The sequence below is a fragment of the Pangasianodon hypophthalmus genome, chromosome 15, assembly GCF_027358585.1.
Source record: "Pangasianodon hypophthalmus isolate fPanHyp1 chromosome 15, fPanHyp1.pri, whole genome shotgun sequence".
Taxonomy (NCBI): domain Eukaryota; kingdom Metazoa; phylum Chordata; class Actinopteri; order Siluriformes; family Pangasiidae; genus Pangasianodon; species Pangasianodon hypophthalmus.
Window position 1 is genome coordinate 496,089 of NC_069724.1, and position 14,111 is coordinate 510,199.

At 40.8% G+C, this 14,111-nt stretch overlaps 1 protein-coding gene across 1 annotated transcript; it reads right to left on the minus strand.

Annotated features, from left to right (window-relative positions):
- Positions 1-8,323: 8,323 nt before the first annotated feature.
- spry4 (sprouty homolog 4 (Drosophila)) lies at positions 8,324-14,111 on the minus strand. Its single transcript, XM_026938957.3, has 2 exons — positions 13,819-14,111; positions 8,324-12,370 (listed from the first exon to the last, which is right to left on the minus strand). Exon 2 carries the CDS (start codon positions 12,313-12,315, stop codon positions 11,377-11,379), a length of 939 nt encoding a protein of 312 aa, XP_026794758.2. The 5' UTR covers positions 12,316-12,370; positions 13,819-14,111; the 3' UTR covers positions 8,324-11,376.

Genomic DNA, 14,111 nt, shown 5'->3' on the forward strand with positions numbered 1-14,111 from the left:
CCTTTAACCTTCGACTGCTCATCTGCGTTCTGCCTCAACTGTAAGTCACTTCAGATAAAAGTGTCACTGTAAAACATTCTGTAAAAATTACAGGAAATATATTACTGTAAATATTTACTGTAAACTCTGCTGCCAGTAATTTCCTGTACATTTTACATTTTATTTATTTATATGCTTTTACAATCGTAGCATTGACCGTCGAGTGAGGTGGAACAAAGCTGGTCAGAGGGAAGGAGCTGAAAGTGGAAAAAAACGTGAGAAAAGAGAGAGGGAGAGATTAACACTCTAATCCAATATCCGATGCTCCTGGCTGGTGGAGTTAGTGTTGAGTGATGCCTGTTGTAAGCAGAGCTCTGTGACCCTCCACATCCTTACAGTGAAACTTCCATAACAGACAGGATTTAAACCAGGTCACTACTTCCACACACACACACACACACACACACACACACATTTACTTTGAATACTGCTGTCCCAAACATTGTTGTTTTCCCAGGAAGACCAGCCTGCCTCTGGGGATTGCGAAATGTTTATTTTTAATCATCTGTTTGAGTTGCTGATGTAAGTTCAATAGCCTGTATTGAAATTTGTGAACTTTATTGGTTCTTGTATTCTGTATTAATAATTCATTGCATGTTTGACCTCAACTCCATTATTTCAAAAAGTGTCTGGAGTACTTAAGTGCAATTTTTGTTCATAGAGTCATCTTACTAAGACTATGAAGTTTTTTCATTTAAAAGCTTTAGTAAGAGCCAAAGCTGTGTTCACTTTAATGGTGTCTTTAGTGTGAACTGTGAAAACGTTCAGTAATACAGAGGAAGGAACTCACACAAACTCTACTCTAGACAGTAATCTATAGCCCGAGTGTGACACGACAAATATCTCTTAACGCCAAGGTGGCAAAAACTATCTCCACTTTTACCACACTAGTTCAGAAGTCTCTGCATCACCATTGCTTCTAGTGTGAGCTCTGAATATAATTAAATCATATTATTTTAACTTTTACTTGAGTTTTTAAAAAATTTAAATATCCATCTTCACTATGTTTATTTCTGATCACTGTTACAGAGTAAATATAATAATGCATTTAACTCCAGGAGACTGTAAGCCAATTAAAAGACAGCATTTTAAATAATGAAACTTTTGAGCAAAATAAAGCCTGCAGAAAGTCTACACTTCAGACGCCGAATGTTTATTCAGCAGCAGAAATGTCTGAGACAGTGAAGACTGATGAGCAACGTTGACCCAATTTATCAGCTATATTACCCGAGCCAAAACCCGAGTAGATCTCAGCGTTTCACAGCTTAACATCGAACCTGTAGAAACATTTATAAGTAAGCTGTTAGCTAGCTAAGTAAGCTAGCCTAGCTAGCCAGATCTTTTACAGTTTATTTTACAGTATGAAAGCTCTGTTTTAAACTTAAAATGTAACTTCGATGTTCTGTAGCGATCGTCTGTAATGTGTAAGGGGGGTTTTTGCTTGAGATCTAACTTATGTAGCTAGAAACATGTGAGCTAGCTAGCTAACAAATTTAGCAAGCTATTGAAACCCCAACAGTACTAAGTTAGCTAGCCAGCTAGCCAGCTAATGTAAGCTACCTTTCTTTATATAGTGTTGATGATGGAGGTGTTGTTCACTTCAGCACAGCTCAGTGTTAGTTTACATCATTGTTCAAAAAAATGTGTTCCTCAGATATAGAACATTTCCTGATGTAGACATTTAAAAAAAAGTAATTTATAAAGTAATTACTCAAGTAGTTTTTCAGAAGACTATCTACAGTATTTACTTTTACTTGATCACTATTTTTACTTTTACTTTTACTCATCTCAGTGTGTTTTCTACTCTTTACACCACTGACAGTGACACAGCTGACATCGTAGAAACACAAGTGTATTCGAACTTGACAGCTCCTCAGACTTTATCGTGCCGTATCTCATATATTGTGTCAGGAATCAGGAAGCCGACGTATGGCTCAGAGGATGTTTGTAAAACCAAGACCGAGCACGCCTGCTGTTTACTCAAGTGTGGTAATCCATAGTTCCGTTTGCTCAAAGTCAAAGTTCAGCTTTCTTATCGCTGTTGTAGCTATGTTCCTGCAGCTGGGCCGTCGTTCTTTCCTTGTTAGGGGTTACGGGGACAGAACAAATCACTAGTTCTCTCTATAAGTTGAGATATAATAACAGGACGTTCCTTTAATCAGATGGGCTCTGGGTTTGTTTATTAACCACCCAAGCTCGAGTGAAGAGGACAGCTGATCTATCTGCTTGTCATTTTTCCTCTTATTCTTTTTCCAAGAGTTGCAGCAAAGCATGTTTGTGACCATGAAGCAGACTTACAGTGAACTATTATCTGCAGAGCTGAGTGCATTCGGAAAAAAAAAATCTGTCTCATTCATTTCCTATGAATTTGTACCTGTTGCATAAAAGCAGTTTCCTGTTGCGCTGACCTGGTGCCTTTTTAGATGATATGTGGTGTTTCTTGGTTGAAGATGACATCTGAACCCTTGTAGAAATAAGCTTACATTAAGAAAGTGCTTACACTGCATTCTACTCTCTTTCTTTACATTTATACATCATATTCAAGACGTGCAGCAGTAGGATAACATTTAATCCATTTTCCACTTCCACAAATGGTCAGAGTTTTGCTTTGTAAACATATTAAATACTTGGTGAACAGTATTGCCTAATACCAAGCCTGAGCACAGTTTGATCACTCTGTTGTGTTTCCCTCATTGTTCAGCATGAAATACAGACTCATCAAATGCAGACTAGAAGGTTGTACCTTCTATTCAATCTAAACGTTTTAATACCAAGGTCACATTATGTCATTATGGATTACATTTCACTTCCAAGTTAACGCTTCAAGTCCCTAAATGTAGTAATTTACATGTCATTCCTGCGTCATTTTCATTTTCCTATTTCATATTTAAAAACTACACACACACTAGGTGTGTATAATGCAGATACACTATTTGTATCTCTTTAGTACTCCAAATATCCATAACTGTATTTAGATTTCTGATGCTTTTGACTTAACTGTTTTGTTTCATTTTGAACTTAAATTGAATGCTACTGCTCTGCTCCCAGAAACCCTGGAAAACACTATAAATCACCCAGAGAGCAGTGCCTGCGTGTGTGTGAATTCTGGCTCTGACAGTTCCTCAGCCTCAGCTACATCACAAGAGATGTTTTTAATCCTGCTCACACAGTTGTGATTTTTGTTTGCAGCCCATGATATGTTCAAATTTAGTTTCCCAAAACATAAACAAACTGCTAGCGTGATTCAGACCACTGGGACCTGGATCAGGTAGATACTAAGTATGATAGATACGCAGTGCCGCATTTTCATGTTAATAAACACGGTCTTTGCAGTCTCCAGAGTCTGACCTCTCGCTCGCACACACAGTAAAGTAAAAATCTCCAGTGTTTTTGTTGTGTACTGTGGGATCATGGTCCCGATGCCCGCCAAGCTTTCAAAAGTCCCTAGTATACGCCACGAAGCAGTATTGTAATGTAGTGCTGTACTGGTCCAACACCAACACCATCGAGTGGGATTTCTGCAGCTCTATCAGATGTACAGTGGCACTTCATGCTAGCGTTTCCTCAGTGCCTTGTGGAAGTGTAACAGTACATAAATGACCCATTTCCTCTTGCACAGCCAGCTATTTGTGGACTTCCTGTGCACTAGGTGCTCTCATTGCCATCACATCTGGCTTACATCGTGTTGAGTGATGTGTTGTCGTTCTCATTCTTTTAAAAAATAACTTTATCAGTGTGTTGCTAGATAGATAGATAGATAGATAGCACTGTATTATTCAAGTTATTTTAACCATGGGATTGGAAAAACACAATGGCTTCAGGAATCTTGTGATTCAAATACTAATATATTGTGTATCTCTGAATAGTGTCAGTTTTACAAATTAGATGGTTCTAATGTTGTTGTTGTTATTAACAAATCTGTTTTTAGGCTGATAAATTCTCTTTTTTATTCTGTTTGTTCTTCTGACATTGATAACTTCACATTTGAGAGGATCTTCTGTGTTTAGCATTGATGGTTTGCTACTTACGTTAAGTTTATTAAAAACGTAAAACAGTATTGAACTTCTTGTTGTATCGTTGTGTTGTAGATTAATGGTAGGGATTTTGGAGGGAAGTTAAACTTGTCAGAATGATGTTAAGAGTTAACCGGCAGCAGAAAGTTTAAATTATTCAAATTACTTTAATATGGATCGATGTTTTTAAACTTACTAGAGAAAAAAAACTATGACAGACAGAAGTTAAAAGCTGGAAAACCGAAAACCAAAAATTGTTATCTCAAAATTATCACGAAAATAACCTTATCCCTTATGTACTGGTGTACATTCGCCAATCTTTTGGTTCATGGTTTGTATTTACTGCTACTTACATCAAGCTGCCACTGACCAGATACGGACCAGTCGTCCAGCGCCAACTCTTTATGTGTACAAATGTTTGCCTGATATGATTTCGTCTTGTGACAGCATGATAGCATTAGAACTCTAATGAAAGAAACAATTTGATTTGAAATGATTTGAAATAGATTCCTCTTGCAGTAACAGTGAACATGTTTTTGTTTGAAAAATCTAAAGTTCTGGACTTGTTTGCGTATGAAGTTACGAAAGGAAGAGGCAGTGGAAGGACAAGGACTGGCTGAGTGAATTGCAGCTGTCCTCCGTGTGAGCTTGCCGCATTTATGAAATGTCGTTGCGGTTGTGTCAGCCTGTGCACCAGAGAAACCATTTGGCTTTTGACAATGAGCTCTGCAGGAATGCACTGCCGCTGAGGCCAAGTGGGCGTGACATGCCTGTGATATTGGAAGCCAAGTTCAGCTGGCTCTGGCTCCTCCGGCACCTCGGGGGACTCAGCCAAGGGGCTGTTTTTCACGCAGCCTGGAGATGATAAGCAAGCCCTGTATGTGTGTGTGAGTGCGTGTGTGTGTGTGTGTTTCCTGTTCGAGTATGTGTGTTTGGCATGCATCGTCTATCTTTAAGACATTGTTGTTTGAAGATTTCTAATAGGGATAACAGTGCAAAGGGCCTGCAACCTTGAAACTTTAAGCCAGTGTTTGTGTGCTGAAAACTCTCGGGTGACAAATTCCACTGTCGTCAAAAGACTTCTTGTAGTTTTGTAATTCTGGAGCAGGGTGACTGCAGGGTCTTTCATCATGTGATAGTGACAGAGAGGAATCTTTCCATTAGAAAATGACATATTTATGTGTGCGAGTAAAAGTGCTCCTGTAAATCGGCCCTGCTATGCCTTTTTTACAACCGGCTGCATTTGGAGCGCTGCGAATTCGTTTGGGCCGGGTGTTAGCACAGAGTAGTCCTCTGATATAGACCGGCAGTAAACTGTGATAAGCAGTGCTTTTCCAGAGCTGTGCCATAGAGGGGAAATGATGCAAGACAGTAGTCCCTTTGTTTAAAAAGTTGGCCGTTTGGGTGCATGCCATGGACTTTAGAGAACAGAGAAGTCGAGCTGGTTTACTCTAAAACTTCTGGCCAACTGTCAAGTCTGTTTTCTGGGCCTCTGTGTTTCTGTCTCTTATTCTATGCCTCTTTTCTAGACCTTTTATTATATTTTTAAAACCCAATTTGCTTTGTTATAGCTAAGAGATATCCATATTTCCACCCGAGCTCGGTGTTTTTGATACTTTAACTTACTTTTGGGAGCAGGGGGAAAAGCTTTCTCAATACCGCAGGAGAAATGTCAAGATAGCATTTCCAAAAGCCATGCACTTGCTGTCTCCACATCCCCAGTGCGTGCAGACACACGCGCACACACACACACACACACACACACACACACACACACACACACACACACACACACACTACACACAGTCCAGTTCTTGAACAAGCTGGCTGTCCAAATCCCCCTAGCCTCACAAATCATTTAGCTGCACTCGTGTTTGTCTCTCTGGTGCATTGCATTCATATTCAAGACAGTTGGAGAGAAGGAACAAGAAGGAGGGGGGGGGGAGAGGGAGAGGAAAAGAAGGAGGAGGAGGAGGAGGAGGAGGAGGAGGAGGAGGAGATGAGTACAGCACCAGATGTGCTCAGGAGTTTTGCAATATGTCATCTGTGTGAAGACGTTTTCTTGAACCGAGGCAACATGGATGAGTTCACTTCGGAAATGCAATGGCTGGCCTAGCTTTCCACGCAGTCCAAATTGTACAAAATGGCCGCCCACATGACTCGGTTAGGCCCGATGCCAGGCGCAGGAGTAAAATTTCAGATTTTCTACATACGGTACTAATTGTTCTGAATCAGACCACGTTAGAAATGCCAGAGAGAATGCAGTCAAAAAGCACTTTCACAATCAGATATTTATTTTTCTTAATCTGTTCATATTTTATTTGGGAAGTTATACAGTGTTTATTTGGTTTAATGCATCCTACATTTAAAATTAAAAAAACCCCTGAAATGTAATAGAAGCATCCAAAGAACAAATAAGATTTTCCTGATTCCTTATAGCATAACTTGTTGGATTATATTCCAGTAATGTAAGTGATTGGAAAGAATGTGTAGAGTTAGAACAGAAATATGCTTGTGTCTGCAGAAAAGTGAAACAAGCAGATTGCAGCCAGATTGGGTTTAATGACCGTATTTTCAGTGTGTTTCTACTTGGATAAAGCAGAGAAATATAATTAATGTCTCTTTAATGCCCAATCAAATGCATTTTTAGTTTGAAATTTGCTAACAGCTGAACCACAGAGTCATAATTTGCTTTCCAGTGAATCATATTTTTGTCACTGATATGTACAAAAGTGTGTGATGTTGACACTCTGTGTTATAATGCACGTGAGGCAGGCGAATATTTCAGGACAACAGGTTCGGCAGGAGACAGGGTGTGTGTGTGTGTGTGTGTGTGTGTGTGTGTGTGTGTGTGTAAAACAGCCTCAGGCACTGACAAGCATTGCTGCTGAATAGCGAGGACTCCCTCCATTGTAAGGATGTTAAGTGGAAGCGCAGCAGGGGCGGAGCTATGGAAGTCAGGTGCACAGGTAAGAGGGAATGACAAAGGTGGCTTATATGCCAATGTTTTGGAGTGAGAAAAATACAAGAAAACAAAAGGTAGAAGTGTCTCACTGGTTATAGTGTAATGGTCTTCTTCCAAATCAGATATGATTTTTATCCCAAATTGTGAAAGTGCAGGACATGATTGAATCATCCTAGGAGTGGATAATGTGCAAAAGCAAATTCTCTACAAAACCTTAAAGTTGTACACCAACATCCTGGGATCTGAAGGCCTTAACACAAAAGTCTGAGGCCAGTGTTCATGGGTCCACCATCGTAGAGCAGCAAAGCAGCTGAGCAGAATGTGATTGGCAAAATGGAGCCGTGTCAAGCTTAAGTGTTTTGTTATAATGTTGAAGAAAATTGTTACTGACTTTGATTTTTATGAGCATAATAAGATATTGAAAAAGTTTTTTTTTTTTTCTTCAAAATTCTGGTCTCATTCCAAACTTAGTTTCCTACTGAGATATTTTGGAAGGACCAAAACGAGACTGTCTCCAACGTTTGTTATTTGTTACTACAGATAAAGCAGTTATGCACAGAGGAGTGGGCCAAAATTTGTTCAAAAACTTACTACAGGAACATTCTGCTATGAGATGGGGAAATAATCAGCAGCAATGTTTACTTTGTCACACTGGAACATTGGGGGTTATGTAATGGACAGTGTACACGTCTATAAGATAAGGAATCATTATTAGATCATTATTTCTATTTCTAGATTTAAAAAAAAAGCTGTGAACATGAAACTCAAACCCTAATTTAAATTTCCTGTACTAATTTGTTTTGAGGCTGTAGCCCTGTTCACTCCACCCACATACAACCTCCTGTTTATTCCACTCCAAATCTGAACGTGAATAACAAGGTATGTGTTTTCGTTTTCCATTGTTAAAACTTCCATTACGAGTTTGGCACCCTTTGTCACTTTGTCATATCCTACAACCATAATTCATTCATTTAGCTTCAGTAAGCACTTCATCCTTGACAGAGTCACAGCGGATCCAGAGCTTATCCAGGGAACACTGGAGACGAGGCTGGAACGCCAGTCCATCGCAGGGAACCGTATGAATATGATTTCTTGGTAAAATCAACAATTGTTTCAGATAGATCCTAAAGAGTGATGTCTTTTATTGAGAAAATTCTCTTGTGAAAAATCTGAAATATCATTATAGTGCAGTACAAATTCTTATTTCCTTTGGTCTGCCCACATCCTGAATTCAATAAAAAGTCATGTTTAGGAGAAACCTAAAATCCAGATGTAGCAAAGTTATGTTTTATATAATTAAGATTACAGTATTGCTCACCAGAATTCTAGGTTTGTGCTAGAAGCTCATGACCACACAGACACAGAGCGGAAGGAAAGTGACCGCGTAAACACAGAGGGGAAGTCTGCACTAACTGACTGGATTGTAGGCTTCTTCCTCAACCGAGTGCACTTAAAATATTGATCAGCAGAAAGAGCCAATTGTTTTAGTTTGGAAGCCATTTTACTGACTGAGAAAAGCACCATCATGATGTACTAATTATAAACAGACCAAGAAGTTTTAGTGGTCAGAACTTCAAGCTGCAAAAACATTGTCAATTTGCTAAGGACCAGCTGGTTGTATTATACGATTATATGTTTTCTCTTAGTCTATAGCCGTAACTGATTTGAAATGTAATATATCTCGTATCTTGGACTGTTTAAAAAACCTGGGAGTGTTTAAAGATAATTATACTCGCTAACATCTGTGTGTGATGGAGCATGAAGAAAAGACGCCACAACATTTTATATTTAACAATATATATTTTTCCATTTCAATTGTACATTCTGTTTTGACATAAGCTTTTATTCACACACAAAAGTAGGCATCTAAATAAATACTATATAAAATAGAACTTCAAAATAAATATATCTATAAAGGGACATTTTTTTTAATATGTGGGAGATTTTTTTTTCCTTTTTTTGCCATGTTTAAAACAAAACAAAAGCACATTGCTCTTTTATCAACAGTAAGAATGCAAAAGCAAAAGAAATGCAGAGAGTACAAGCCCAGTTTGGAAGGTTGCTTAATTGGGGCAAAACCAATCATTTGAAAACACTAGTGGCCAAGAAAGTGTACCTCGAAAAAATAAAAATAAAATAAAATATAGTCACAGCATCCTTAACACTTCTACTTGGTGTTGTGGAAAGGAAGATCATTTCTATAAAGGTCAAATTACATTGCAGCAATGCAAACACAGTTTTTTTGTGTGTTTGGGAACGAGGGGTGTAAAAGGCTAGAAATCTTGGAATAAGATGGAATGGAATGTTATTTGAGAGGGCTTCGTATCCCTCCCAGACAAGTTCATGCACAGCAGCTGTATATGTCAATCAAGCACAGAAGATGTTTCACCATTTTAAGATGAAGGCAAAAGAGCTGTGGCCACAACAAACACGTACAAATGGAACCAGGTTACGCTGAAACAGCATTCCTTCAGTGGATTCAATTAAATCTACAGTTTCAGGGGCACAGAGGAACCTTAGCCATGCCTTTCGTGCTAATGAGGCATGGTTAGCATAAACAGAGGTATTTTTTATTGCCTGGCACACTTTTCTAAATGAAGTGCTTTTAATAGAAAGACCTTTGCCTTCTACTGCACAACCACATAATTCTGACCCCCACCCACACCCAGCCCTCCCAAAAATATAATATTCATCTATATATACTTTTGTACTGAATTGTAATTAAATTGTACCATGCAATTCTTTAGGACATTTGAAATGCATCTTTAAGACGGCTAGTTTCTCGACACTATTTACAAGAGCATGTATCCTGCATAGTTCTAATTCTAGAATATTAATGATACATTTGCAACGTTTCACCTATGCAACTATGCAAGCCTCCGCGCTCGTCTCTACTTTGGCACCTATCCAAGAATTAGATTGCAAAGACTTAAACCCTAGCCTTTATACATTCAAGACTAAGAACAGTAGTGTTTTTTTTTTCTTCTGCTTTTCTGATTTGTGCAACAAAGATGGGTACAAACATCTGAATATATAACGTTAAAAGTTTTGAATAAATGAGCGTGGGAATTTAGTATATGAAAACTCGTTCCTCACGTCCAAGAATCCGAGCAATCAAAACACATCGTACCTTGCTGTGGGATTGGTTTGTTAGCTCACAAATAGCTATACCCACATAAACTAAAATTTACAAACTAGAACTCCTTTGGCAAATTATCTGTAAGCCTAATTCTAGACAAACCACAAAACTGCATAATAGCAAATCCTATGAGCAGTAGATTACACCTGGAGGGGTTTGGTACATGGCAAACTAATAGAATTTCACTAATTACAATAATTGTACATGCATTTGTACATAATGCTGTGCTTGTCATTAGTTCTTTAGGTGTCTTAGTGAAAGTTTAATATTTTGGGATAACCCTCCTGCTGACCCATTTGTCCTGTAGCTTATGGATGTTTTTAATCAAATGGTTTCATTTGTGTGTAGCAGTTTCCTATTAAATTGACTACCATGTTGTAGTTACATACTATACATAATATGTGAAAATTGTGCTCCCTGAGGTGATATCTTTTCTATAACAAATCAAACTGCTAATATTTGGAAGAAATATTGTGGAAGTTCATGTATGGTGACATGCATTTGAATACATGTGAAAGTCACTTGTCATTAAAACCCCACAAACCTGTCCCTAAGATGATGGACAGCGAGCTATTCTGCAGAGGTGAATACTGGGCTCTTGCTTATTTTCCAAAGTAGTAAATTGCATTTCTGGGTAACAAAGGAACTCGACGTCCTTTGACCAAAACAATGATGCCTTCTGTTCTCACCTCAAAAAAAGGGAAGAAAAGCTCTATAACAAGCTTATAAGTGGGCATGGAGGTATAAAGTCTAGTTATTTTGATTGTAACGTGTTATCAGCCTGGAATGCACTGCAACCTTTTCTCAGTGCCAGATCCGGGGAGGGATTGCCAAAGTATAGAATGCTCTTGAATAGGTGATATTTACTTTGACTGTTCCAAGCCACCCAAAGGCAAAATCACCAAAGGAGAAAACAGACATTTTTGCAGCATTCTGTGATGGCAAGTGTTTTAACTAGAGGGTGAAATAGCAGAATGCTTTGATCCCACAGAGAAAACAGGAAAAAATAGGCCTTATCTCTTTGTAGTTAAACTTAAGACTTGTGCCAGTCATTCTAACAAACATCGTGACTGAGCATTGTGGCATGACACTACGACAGTAAGGACCAAGCGTGAACCCTTTAAGTACCATGATTTGGGGGAAATACGCAAGAACTGGAGAAGGTTCTGCCACCTTCTGTCCACCAAGTCCTTCTTTGTAGATTTCTTTTGGACATGACATCACGAGGCCTGCTTCTCCAGAGGACAGTTCTTGGCCTCTGCCACCTTGCAGGCCTGAGCACTTTTGCATCTGCAGCCCGGGCGCCTGAGGCTGTCGTAGCATTTCTGTGAGAGCTTGGCACAACCCACGGCAGGCAAATAGCACATAAGGCATGGCAGTACGAGAGAAATGGCTGCCATGAAGGACCAGCGTGCACAGCAGTTTGAGTGTGAACAGGAACACGGCTTGTCGGCGCAGGAGCCTTCCTCGTCCTCATCCTCGGTGCAGTGGTAGAACACGCCTTTGACTAGGCACATGCAGGTGGCTGAGTCCACCAGGTTCTGGGCTGAGCACAAACACTCCTGGTTGCACACCCAACATGAGGGAAGGGTCCGGGGCAGCGTACACTCCGTGCACCTGCACTTTCCACACTTGTCGCACAAAGGCATATGGTTTTTCTCAGTCGGCAAGGCTACCCCTGGTTTTGAGTGCTGGGGTTTGGACCCTGGAAGCTTTGGCTGCTCTGTACCCAGGATCCTGGCATGGCCTCCACCGCTGGAATAAGAGTCCACCAAAGGGGTGGGTGCCGCATGCTCGAGCAACCGCTGATCGGAAGAGGTGCTACTACTACTGCTGATGGAGCTAGGTCGGCCGCTGAAGGAGATCCAGGGGTGGGTGGTGGCATCTGGGGCCTCGCAGCGGGACAGGTGAGGATGGTGTTGAGCTCCAAGCAGGACCTCCTGCCCCCTGGTGGCCACCTTGTGGCTTGGTGGCTGCTGTGACACCACTGCAGGGCTGTCGATGTAGTCGTTCTCCACATGCAAGGACTTCATCTGGTCAATAGGATAGATGGTCAACGGGTGCTGGAGCCGACCGTAAGGGACCCTGCTGTCCAGCAAAGGCTGCACCATCATGGACGAAGAGACTCCAGGAATGTGGTGAGCAACCCTCGACTCCATCTGTAGGTTGTGTCCCTCATACACCAAAAAGAGCTCAGGTCAGCATCTACTAGCCCTGTAAAGACACCAGCATGACATTAGGACAGCACTCAGCTTTTATAGAGGTCACACTCTTCATGTTGACCCCTCTGTATATTTTACATTTTAACTCACTTTTAGACAGCCATGTTCACTAACTGCACAGTGTGCTCCAATACAACCAAAAACAACGTTTTTAAAAAGAAAGATCACATTTCTGAGCTTTGTGTGGGTTTAGGGTAAAGGAACCATCTGATTAAAACGTTTGTGGTCATCTCAGAATAATGCAGCATAAAAATTTAACATAAATATTAGACCAGCAGATTTTATTCCCACTTACTGCCGAGGAACTCGTCTGTAGCCAACACTATGGCAACCAGAGCAAGGTTAATAGATTCTGCGATTACGTCGATGCCAAGAGAATAAAAGTACAACATCCACAAGCACTGCGATGTCAGATCTCGACAAGGTTTAGGATAAATATAGAAGCGGAGACGAAACTCATCCACAGTTTCAGCCGAACATGCTGAAGGCATTAACCCGCTGCAGTCTGTCCGCCCACGGCTCTGCTTCTCTCCCATCAGCGCTGAAAAAGCAGCAAGACGCTGTTCTGGAGAACATACAGCAGGTCCAGACTACACACCTGAGCGAAGATTCAGGAATGAACGAGACACGGGAATAAATATGGAACCTGTTGCAGCATTTCACTCAGATGCAGAAAGCCAGAGCCTTGCGCATCACGTTCAGCTGCCTGTTACCTCTCCTGCGCTTCATGCCACTCACACAGCAGCCACTGGATCCGACTGAGCTCTCCACTCTAGGCCAGGGCTCGTATTCATTAATGAGCTAATTAATTAAACATTACAAATTCATCAAAATAGACTACAGCTGAATTCAGTTTCAGATTCGCGGAGTGAAACCACGGACCTGAAAGGGTCTGTTTTCCACACTGCCTTTTGTTCCGTGTACATAAGTCTACATTTCAGTGGGAAAATCGAGAATCAGGAGTAAATCCGAGAGCTGCAGCAGATTACAAGGAGAACAGTGTGTCTCTCTGGCAAACGTCTCCAGTCCACCACCACTACACGCTTTAACTCCTCAACTCCACCGCGACCCGTTTACGCAAAGCGGAAATCTCGAACCTTAATCTGAGCTGTGGTGTTCAACTTCACGTTTTCACCCACTGTGTGTGTGCGTGTGTGTGTGTGTGTGTGTGTGTGTGTGTGTGTGTATTCCGTGCTTGTATAGTCCACGACCCTGCCACTGTGGTTATACTGTAGTTAAATATTGACACGACGCGCAAGTACAGAGACGTCGTTTTGCCAAAGTGCGACACTGAGCGCGCTGGAAAAATCACATCAAGGTACATGAAAGAGCAGAAAAAGAAATAATCTGCAGTGGAAACAAAAACAGGACCAAACAAGCTCAGGGTCTGATTTTACAGTTTATGGCGCATGTTTTAGATTGAGCAGAAATAAGACTTACTTGTTTTGGAGAGCAGCGCATGGTGACTCTGGCGGTTCAGTTAGTAGCTATATTCCAACACTGAAGCAGTAGTTCCGAGAAAAACAAACCAAAAAGCCCAGAAAAAGCCCAGGTTGAAAATCCGGAGCAGCATGAGCGCAGTGCGCGCTGCAGAGACGACACGGGCTTTCTGACACGATGTTGCAACTACATAAGGGGGGAATGGCTTTTTATGAATGGGAGGGTTAGGAGACGTACTGCGCAGATGCTCAGGCTGAGGCTTTTTTTTTTGTGAATGGGAGGGCATAACGACT